The following is a 10,824-nucleotide window of genomic DNA, read 5'->3' on the forward strand; positions in this document are numbered from 1 at the left end:
TTTTTTTTTTTTTTTTTTTTTTTTTTTTTTTTAATCTCTTGGTAATTGTATCTCTATCTGCGAAATTGTTCCTAAGTGATGATGAAAGACAATTGTCAATCAAATCCCGTCACGTCGACGCCGAAGGCACAAAGTAAAAGAAATACACAGTCTGTCGTGCTTTAACTCACTTCTCTTTTTTTTCTCAATGTTTACGCGTCAGATTGCTCCTATATTCGTGCTCTCTTCGGTATTTTGTTCTTTTCTTTGGCACTATTTGGCCGTAATTATGTTTGAGAATCATCGCGTCATCACGCTCAAATGAATTATGGAGGTACTATTGGACACATACATTCGCGTTGCAAAAGAATTCGCTGAGAACGACACATTTGTTTTTTTCTCTACCTATTACACTCGGTACATTTGTATAATAAGTAATATTTACGTACGAACAACGAACGTTTCCAAAAAACATTTTTTCAATATCTCGTAATACCTCAAAAATGATTCATTTTAATGAGAATATTATAATAAAAATTACCCTTTTTATTATCCTTATATCGTATCTCAACTAAATATATATATACACACATATATATGTATATATATTTATAGTAAGAGAAAAAGGACAAAAAAGGATTTATCTCTCTACATATATATATAAATTTTTTTTCCTTATACAGTAAACAGAAACGACAATGGCACAAAATGTTACTAAACTCGTTATGTTAGCGTTTGATTTAGCGTTCCTTCGTTATATTATTGGCAACGTGATGAATAATTTCAAGTGTTAACGTTAGTCTCGAGCAGATCAATTTGCTATAATAGCTACTACTTTTATTTATATGTATGCTTGCTTCTTAAACATGCGCTAATTTCTCAGTCACACAAAGCGTTCTCTCTCGCATTCGTACACGCAAAATATCGCTTTTTATCTCACATATTTCTTTCCGTAATGTAAGTATAGTTAGTTGTGTATTATTTGTCAAAAAAACAATCCGACTATTCCGTTTGTCTTGTTTTTTTTTTTTTGTTTTACGTTATTGTGCGTCCTTGGGAATCTGACTAGCACATAGATTTCAAAACAAATAAATTATACTTTTTTACGTTTCCACTTTGCTCTATCACATGTCGTTTGTTGTAAAATGTAATCACGACGTTTCGCGACGGACACGCGATATTTACGATCGGCATTGGTAAATCGATAACAAGCACGTATACAATATTATTTTAATATATAACATCAGATAGCCCGTGTGATTAATATTCAGCTGCTGCGCGTTACGAGAAAAGATTGGGACTCGTGGAGACAGTGATGTTGTATTGTATTCTCTCAAAAGTCGTTAAACTTTTACAAGATATGAGGTTCTCGTGATGATGGATAGATTAAAAAACATATATAAAAACAAAAAGTTTTTTCAACTGCTGTTTGCAAAATAAAAGTTGTTTTTTATTCATATTAACAAAAATACTGGACTTGCTGAAAATCTCTCCATCATAAAATATAAGCGTAAATATTGTCTTGTATATGTATATATACGTACATGTATAGTATTATACCAATAAAGAAAAACAATACAAAAAGAAACGTTTAGCACATAATTAACCAAATTATTGTCATCAGTTCGCAAAATGACACATAAAATTACCTAATGTTTTTTACAGAATAAACGTTGCAAGCATATCACAAAATGATATTTGTTGATTCTTCCTTCCTTTCATACTTAAAAAAATCACTTTCTTCAAGTGTGAAAGGTCATGCAATTAACCGCAAAACTGCAAAAACATGTAACTTAAAAAATAATACGAATTATAAGAGTTCGATAATAAGTATTTATCAAAATGTTTATGTACTCGTGGTAATTACATACAATATTTTGATATTGATTACAACCTAACGGAGAGAAATATAACGATATAAACTCTTCTTATAAACACATTAAAATATTTGCAAAAACAGAAATGCACTCGTTCTTCTCTGTAACTCTATATAAATTTTAGAATCTAAAATGTCGATAAAAATACTTAGAATTTATACCGGAATATTCCTACTTCGGACTTCATTTTTTAAGCTTAGTTTTTCTTTGTATGCACAGTTAGTTGCATAATTTGAAAAATCGCACAAACTATTCTCTTATTCTCTTTTGATAATGAACACCACTACACTCATCTGTAGTCTTTTTATCAAGAATTTCTATAAATTTGACAAATGTAATACTAAGACCAATTACAAACTGCTTTTCTCATTTTTTGGGCTTTCTTTTACAGACAACATCACTATCGTCTCGAGCAGCGATTCACACATACACACGCACATATGTTGTCGCGATTAACGCAAACACACACATACACACAAAATCAGTCTCTATCTTATGAAAAGTTCCGAGTCATACGGTTAAAACCGTCATTGTCGACCGTGATCACGGATTGGACTTACTGAGGAAGCTGATGAGCATTCGCTCATGTCGCGCGCCAAAACGGGCAAATCTTTTAAGCATCGCGACCCTGAGAGTCAAAACAGTGTTAGATGTTGGTTAATTCTTGCTGTTGCTGCGCGGACTCGCAGGCTGACTGTTCGTTTGTTGCTGCGCGCGCTGTATATAAATATTCAGCAGTTTTAACTTGCTGGAATACAAGCAGCTTAGATGCGGTTTCAACACCTCTTCGCCAACCGCGACGTGGATCGCCACCATGCAGAAGACCGCGCTTTTGCGAACTGCGCTCTCGGCATCATCATAGGCCTATAAAAATATAAAATCGTGAAACGACACACACACGCGAAACAATTTATTTTTGAATGAAAAAAATTTTTCAAGTTCTCCCTTTACCTTAATAAGACCGGGCATAACCTTGGCAAGATGAGGTTCGATAGCTTCACGACCCCAATGCTCCACTACTTTATGCAACATTTTTATTGCACCCATATTTAATGGATAAGATTCTGTAGCGATTATAGTGGAAACTAAATGGATGATTTGATCCGGTTTTAAAACCATGGCCATGGTTGCTGCGCATTTTTCCGCGCTCCAGTGCACCTGTCACGACATTGTGTAATAATGTATTAAATTATTTCTACTAATTGAAACAGTCAAACAGAATTGACACTCACTGGTGATCTACCGCCGCTACCGCTGGAAGAATCGACCTTCTGATCATCGGATTTATAGGCGTAGATAACTTTCAGAACCAACAACTCATTGTAAGAGGAAAAGTTCTCTACGAGTTCAGAGCATTTAAGCATATCAATGAGCGTTTGAAGCACTTCTACTTGTATCACTTTACCGTCATTGGATAAACTATCTAATAAAACTTTGAGCACTTTTCTGAAACACATCAGAAGCAATAAGTATATCACAGAAGAAGCTAGTAAACTGTGTACGAGAACCGAGACGTACTTGAAGTTTCGTTTAATATATGACGCATCGCCTTCCCGTACATAAAGTTGAAATTCTTGTAACACAGACACTTTTTCTGTAGTTTGCGCTACTTTGGACTGCAGAGTCTTAACCATATTGTCCACGATTTCTGGTCTGTTTACCAAATCAGGTGACGATCCTGCATATAAAATATCTCGTTCTCGTAAAATATATTCCGACTCTTCTAAACATAGAAATTTTTATTCATCAAGAGACAAAATACACACCATGTGTTTTATAACCATTATTTTCTTGAGGTAGAATCAAATCACCAGCGATCGTATCGGATCCGTTAACTGTAATGTTACTGCCAGATCTTCCTCGTTGCGTTGGTGAAGAGACGGACGAAGATCGACCCTTAAAGAATTAAATCAGAATTATTTTTATCTATATCTGCGATTCATTCTAATGTTCATTGTAGTGAAACGATCAAGAGCGAAAGCTTTCACCAACTTTCAAAAACTGTTTCTTTTCTTCTAGTCTTACCGAATTAGATAATGTGAGACCTTCCATTCTTTCTTCTACATCGGCCATATTGCTAATTCCACTATCTTTGCTGGTAGTGGCTCTCTCCAGACGTTCAAAGCCATAATTTTGGATTTCAGCAGTAGTGCGTCGCAGAGATCTGTAAGAAGAACTTCAAGAAAGTTAATACATATCTTACAGTTGTAATATCTTCAAGGTTTTAGTGAAATGTCCGATTCGACGAAACATCGCGTACGTACTTGTATACTTCTTCCAAATTGTCGTCTCCACCATCGATCTCGGTCTTTGCTTCTGTCTTAATTTCGTTCTTTACTTTCGTACGAGCCGGTGAACTCTGCATTCTAGGTGGCGGAGTACCAGGTGACGCCGGATTACTCGACGCGGACGTCTTCTTCAAGTGATTCTGAACCAAAGGCCAGGCTGTTTCCTAATGAGAAAAACAAACAATTCAAGCACAAGAACAGATAAAGAAAACAAATACCGACAATCAGTAAATTAAAATTTAAAACACACTTGATACAATTTCGGTAACTCGGAAAGTATCATAGTAACTTGAGGTGGATTGAGATTGTAAAGTGATATCACAGCATTCTGCGCGTGCCTCCTCACATCTTGGCTTTTAACGTCATTCGACCAGTCGAGCAGCCGTGCAATCGCTGTGGATGCAGAACTGCTTAGCGCGGACGGTTCTGCCGTCTCAGCGATCTGCGTGATAAAAGTCAATGCTGCTACTTTCACGCGAAAATTTGGTGTTTGTGTTGGATCTGTCAGATACCTCATCACAGCCGGTAGAAGCTGTTGGCCCGGGAAACAGTCTCTGGAAAAATCACCATTGTGATTGCGTTAAAAATTGAGTGACAAAGTTAACATTAAGAAATATAAAATTGTATTAAAAAGCTTTTATGCGCATTCTTACCTCACAACGTCAAGTGTTTTGTGGATCTTTGTCTGTATAGATCCTAACACATCGGTGCCCAATTTATTGAGAAGCCTGGCGCACAAAACGTAAAGCCAGTCACCAAGACCTTCATTGTGAGTGATGATCAATTCGTTCAGCGTGTCCAGAAACAAACTGAACACTTTGGTATGAGAATCCATAAACATTTTTGTAAAAATATCCGTTACTCTACGTAAATCCGTTGTTGTCAATGTGTTTCCATTGCTCAAATAATGCTGCAAGCCTACTAAACCTTCTTTTCTATCTCCCCAATGTTTGTGAGCACAATTCTCAATAATTTCTTTGATGTCCTGCAAAATGTGAGAAAAGACTGTGTTCTTTCAGAAAAACTCAAAGATGTTTGTCACTCTTTGTTATCGTTTAATAACGTGTTTCCTATCGCGATCAGTTTCCTATCGATTTGCCTTAACAATTGACGCTAAACCCAAGCGAACGCTGCGATATTCTTTTTTTTTTTTTATACAAATAATAATAGATAATTTAAAATAAAATATTTCCTTTAACATCGAAATATATATATATACGTGTGATTTTAAGATGTCATAATTATATTTACCTTAATGTAAAGAAATAAAAAGAAAGAATTTAACAAACCTTTGGGATTGATTGATCCCATAGATCACGATATAGTCTCGGTTGAGAGCCACTCCATGAGAACGACTAATGGGTAGATGGACGATGAAGAGATATGGAGAACAAAAAGAACGGCGTTAGTCCAAACCAAACACACCAAAAATAAAAACCACATGCATTAGTTACATCCTCGTAAAGTGTGTGTGTGTGTGTGTGTGTGTGTGTACTTTTTGTGTTTCAAAGATGTTCTTGTTTTCCTTGTTCAATAAACAATATAAAGAATTAAGAAAATAATTGCACCTTAACGGAAATCAACATCTTAAATTATGACACACAACGATATTATCTTCGACATATTAAATCACATGCTGCTAAAATACTCAAATCGTGTGTAAACATTAATTAATCAATGATAAGAAGCAGTAGGCTTTAATTATCTGAAGAGTGTAAGTTCATAAAATTAAATGCAGCGTGTAATAATAAATGAAAAATAAAATATATATGAAGATGTATCTGATTCGGCAATTCGGCAATTTTCTTCTCATGAATATTAGTGTGTTAGTCAATACAAAAGTGATTTAATAACAAATCATTAAGTAACATGAATTCTCCATGACATAAATTTTTTTTAAGTGACTAAGATCGAATTTGTAGTCAATAATTGCGCCACTCTCTTGGTTTACGTAATAAACTTCGTACTTACATCACTAGCTCGTCTGAAACCGTCTATGCTTCGTTCCGAGCATATACTGCTGTTCTCGCTGTCATCACTGTGATCTCCTTTACCACCTGGTATTCTGGTATAATTATCCATACTATCAAAGGTTAAAGCATCCGCCAAGGCGGACTCCGCTTCGCGTGACTTCTGTAGCATCTTTTGTGCCATAACCGGAGGTCTAGTGCTGTCCGTCGGCGACATATGTAAAGTTCTTCCTCTGCAAAAATTCGAGTCTGTCTTGTCGAATACCCAAAACTTGTGGCAAGTATTTTTAACGCACCTCAGTTTACCAGCGAAACTTCTGTCCATTCCGAATCTCTGCGGACTAGGCTCGCGACTGTTGCTCGTGCTGCCAATGGTATGTCCCGATAATCGCCTCGGTCTACCTATTAGCGACTCGCCTTCGCGATTGTACGTAGCGTAACTTAATCTTGACGACGGAGAACCTGATCTACTGCTGGCTATAAAGGAAAGAATAAATGAAAATAAATTCTTGTGGATATTTCTTTTGCGAAAAGATTGTAAAAAAACCGTACGTTGAGACTGTGAAACTCCCGAAACTCTTGTCCTTGTCCTCGCAATTCTTTCTGGGCTAGCAATTGCGGTGGGATCTGGAGATTTACTAGGACGAGCTAATACAACAAAACAATAAAATGTTATTTATTTATTGTATATACATTATTAACAACTTATTTGTTTTAAAGCCTTTTAATTTAACAATAAAACTAATGTTACTTACGAAGAGCTGCTGCTTTTTGTCTGCTTATATTTGCATACATTATTCTGGCTTTTGCTCTTTGAGCAGCTTGCAAATCGATCGCACTGGTAGATCTAACTCCTGGTGTACCTCGATCTGCAAAATTATAAGATAGATTAGTTAGATGATATTGCCATTAAGTCATCTCTATTTAATGATAACTCTAGAATAGGTTCTATATACGACGTCAGTTTCGTGCGTGCTGATATTTTCTTTACAGTGTATATACGTAACACGTAATGCGCAGAAACGTAGTGTATTTGGGTTTTTTTTCTTTTTTCTTTTTGAAGAAAATGACTGGAAAAATTACAATGACTATCTGTTGGTCTTTGTAGTATCGGGATACCAGATTGACGATAAGACCGAGGCAAGGACGGGGTACGTCTGAGCGGACCGTGCGGTTGACTCGTGGTCTGATGCAAATTTTCCGTACTACCTTCATACGTTTAATGTAAAGAGGAGAGAAGTCGCAAAGCAGCATGAAAAACAAAGTGACAAGTCTTTTATATTAGAGTCTCACAAAGCGCGAATAAACATCGTACTAATAAACAATATAACGTACTTTCTTTCTTTCTTTCTTTCTATATATATAATAATAATAATAATAATAATAATAATAATAATAATAATAATAATAATAATAAAAACGCGATTTATACATCGCGGTACAAACAAGCAGAGAATCTTTACCTGCGGCACTCATTACGGGTCTAGCTGTGCGCGGACTAACGCTTGATGATCTCGCGTTAGCCACGACGTTCAAGCTGTTACTACTGCCGCTGTTGCTGAGTGACATCAAAGACCGTTTGTACGTCGCGTCCAAGGTATTAAGTAATATTTCAGCCTGTTCCGGACAATGATTTTTAAATGCCCAGAACGATCTGCAAAAAAGCAAAACAAAATCGATAATGTTAGAGTTCACTTCATCAACGAACAAAGCGTCAATTGGAAAATATAGCAAGTTTTACTTACTTCCTGGCAAAAGCTCGCGCCTCCGAATCGGAATCCGCGATGCCTTTCTTCAGGGCGTCCGACAATATCGTCGCATGCTTCTGCAATATCTGCGTAGGCCAAGTCTGCAAAATTAACGCCAGATACTCCCAAGACGCTCTGCGAATGTCTTTGCTCTTGTGGCATACGCACGATATAATTATAGGTACGTATCGGTTGCAGTGGGTATTTTGAAGAATAAATCGAACTGCTACTGCACCGGCTGTCGCCACGACCTAGTTAACGACAAAAACGACCGATAATTAAAATCCTTTTACAGATATTACATAAAAAACTAAAATAAACTTCGATTATCGTGCATTTTCAATGAAAATATAAATGTTAGTAAAGACAAATAATTAGATTCAACACGACGTTTCGGACAATAATTGTATCTAAATAACGTGACAAAAATATATATATATATATATAAAAACAAAAAAACAAAAAAACAAAAAAAAAACACTCAGTAATCTACGAGAACTTACCTTGGCACTATTTTGTATAAGGTTCATTAACGTGAGTAAAACTGTCTCGCCAAAACCGGCGAATTTGTTCTTCAGGCTTTGACTCAGAAAGGCTAGAGTGATACACGCCTCTCTCGCTACCTGGGATCTCAGATCGGTGCAGGCTTGTTCAAACGGTCGCTGCATGTTCTTTAGGCACTCGAGAAAATGTTCGTAATTAGTGCCACCTGCGAGTACAATGGCTCTTAGCTTTCTCATCTGCCAACAGAAGAAGACAACGAATATGAAATCGTTTATATATATATATATATATATATATATATATAAAGCGATTAAGAGGATGAGATGAGATTTTGTTTTTTTAATTGATTTTTTTAAATTGTAGCACATACACTGTCCACTCTCTGTTTCCAATCCTTCTTGTCGTCGCCCACTGTGTCTTTGATAACTTTCATCTGCTCTTCGAGATCCTTCGCCGAGAATAAGGTGACAGTAGGGACGTCCTCGAATGCGGTGATAAAGCATTCTTCGTCGACAGCTCCGGCTTGTCCTGGATATAAAACAGTATGATAACTTTCTTTATTTGACTCAACGTGTATGTTAAAGAACTTTTTTTATTTGATTCAATGTGTGTAATGAGAGTGTATATTAGATATAATGCGCGCACTGAAGAATTACGATCTCGCTTATGATAATGCTCTCTTCATGCTATACATTTCTTTTTTTGCAAAATTGCCTATGACTGTGTGATACTAAAAATTACGTCAATTACGTTACATGTAAACGGTGCTCAAGCCATACAAAAAATTAATAAATTGCAAATGATAATAAATAAGCATTATAAATGATCCATATCCCGTACAAATGAAAAGCTGATATGAGCTGACAACAAAGCAATAATACACATGTTCTAATTAGAGAGCAATTGATGTAATTGCAATTTATTCTAATGACATTTTGATGTCGCTACGTATCATGAAATTTATTGATAGTGCAAATATTTATTATTATTATTTTTTAATATTTAGTCTTTTTTCTTATTAACCGAGTGATTTTCGAAGAGAGAGAATCTTTTAAAATATGTAGTTGCTAATAATAGAATTTACAATTTATACCTGATGCTGTTCTTACTGACAGAGCTCTTTTGACGGTCGCTGCCCTTGGGACCGTGTAGGATGGAGTACCAGAAGGAAGAGCTGTCATGCAAGCGAACAGTTAGCGTTATTCTCGTCATCGAAACGTCAACGTCACATTGACCTTTTGTTGGCGAGTTGTCTCGAACCGTGTGTATATTATTAAAGATATGTGAAAGTGAAGCATTAGGGTCTGAGCCACAATAAAGAAAATATTAGAAATAAGAATTAGAATTAGAAGTTAAATGTATTATACAATGACAAGAAATAAAATATAACAATATAAATACAGGAAGTATATCATGGCTGCATGATATACAGCCTATATTTATATACATTTGTTATATTTTTTTGCATTGTGCATTACATTTAACTTCTATTTTTAATTCTTATTCCTAATATTTTCTCTATTGTGCTCAGGCCCTTACGGTTACAATTAAGCGTGAATATTACGTATATTTTCCAATATACGTGCGCTTCGTATGCGGAAACGTGTGCTTTTGTGTGACATTAGTCAACATTGAGTTACAGCATTCACATATACACGTCAAATGAACCATGAAAAGACACACATATAGAGACGAAAGATCAGATTTATACAACGCAAATATTGTTATGTATATTATATTTACATGGTTTCAAAATAATAAAAAAACATTGATATTTCTAGCTTTAATATAATTAAAAATTCTAAGTTTATATATTATTCAAAATTTGCACGTCAACTACCGTAACTGAAAATATTCCAAAGAAACTTGCTTATTACTGTCGCTACTCTTGCAATAAATCATGCTCTCAAGATGAAAAAAAGAGAAGATTTAAAAAAAAGTACAATGACAATCTGTACAATCATAGTGTAAAAAATATACAATATATATAAATATATACATATATATATAAATGATTCGAAATATACCTAACGCGGAAGAGGATGTCTTAGCGGGTCCAAATTGTCCTCTTTTCGGTGGCATATTCAGCTTCTTAACGGAAGCCGATTTCACCTGTGTAATGCAGATTTTTTTTCTATTATTATTTCAATTTAAAAACTTTCACAGTTGAAAACTGTTTACGTATCTTCGAACTCTTGCACTTACCGTCACTCTGTCAGGCTCGTCGCTATCTTTACCGACTGAAACACACAAGAGAATTGTAATCAACAATTGCGCAAATCACAAAAAAATAATTTTTTTTATATAAGTTTACGTTAATAAAGCGTTTCAAAACAAATAATTTAAAAAAAAAAAAAAAAAAAAAAAAAAGACTTTTAATTTTATTTTCTTTTAAAGTTTTTTTTCCCCCCATAAAATTTTTTTTTATCATCACATTAACTACTTCATCAATCACTTT

At 35.1% G+C, this 10,824-nt stretch overlaps 1 protein-coding gene across 12 annotated transcripts in view; it reads right to left on the reverse strand.

The window, feature by feature from the left end:
* Positions 1–6: 6 nt before the first annotated feature.
* Positions 7–10,824, reverse strand: part of LOC109853504 (CLIP-associating protein 1-A) — a 31,251-nt gene continuing 20,433 nt past the window's right edge. For 6 of the 12 annotated variants that reach the window (XM_020425689.1, XM_020425698.1, XM_020425695.1 and 3 more), the window contains 22 exons: positions 10,572–10,606; positions 10,394–10,478; positions 9,460–9,540; positions 8,737–8,894; positions 8,366–8,602; positions 7,860–8,113; positions 7,578–7,768; positions 7,198–7,323; positions 6,870–6,983; positions 6,667–6,762; positions 6,411–6,591; positions 6,116–6,347; positions 5,434–5,499; positions 4,798–5,129; positions 4,395–4,698; positions 4,121–4,308; positions 3,882–4,032; positions 3,623–3,752; positions 3,375–3,534; positions 3,089–3,302; positions 2,808–3,014; positions 7–2,720 (listed from right to left, as the gene is read on the reverse strand). In XM_020425689.1, coding sequence (XP_020281278.1) covers positions 2,514–2,720; positions 2,808–3,014; positions 3,089–3,302; positions 3,375–3,534; positions 3,623–3,752; positions 3,882–4,032; positions 4,121–4,308; positions 4,395–4,698; positions 4,798–5,129; positions 5,434–5,499; positions 6,116–6,347; positions 6,411–6,591; positions 6,667–6,762; positions 6,870–6,983; positions 7,198–7,323; positions 7,578–7,768; positions 7,860–8,113; positions 8,366–8,602; positions 8,737–8,894; positions 9,460–9,540; positions 10,394–10,478; positions 10,572–10,606 — 3,749 coding nt within the window. In that variant the 3' untranslated portion in view covers positions 7–2,513. The remainder of the gene's footprint in view (positions 2,721–2,807; positions 3,015–3,088; positions 3,303–3,374; positions 3,535–3,622; positions 3,753–3,881; positions 4,033–4,120; positions 4,309–4,394; positions 4,699–4,797; positions 5,130–5,433; positions 5,500–6,115; positions 6,348–6,410; positions 6,592–6,666; positions 6,763–6,869; positions 6,984–7,197; positions 7,324–7,577; positions 7,769–7,859; positions 8,114–8,365; positions 8,603–8,736; positions 8,895–9,459; positions 9,541–10,393; positions 10,479–10,571; positions 10,607–10,824) is intronic. The other 6 variants (XM_020425692.1, XM_020425699.1, XM_020425690.1 and 3 more) reach the window with 5 other exon arrangements.

The sequence above is a fragment of the Pseudomyrmex gracilis genome, unplaced genomic scaffold (genome assembly GCF_002006095.1).
Source record: "Pseudomyrmex gracilis isolate BER0280 unplaced genomic scaffold, ASM200609v1 scaffold_50, whole genome shotgun sequence".
Classification (NCBI taxonomy): domain Eukaryota; kingdom Metazoa; phylum Arthropoda; class Insecta; order Hymenoptera; family Formicidae; genus Pseudomyrmex; species Pseudomyrmex gracilis.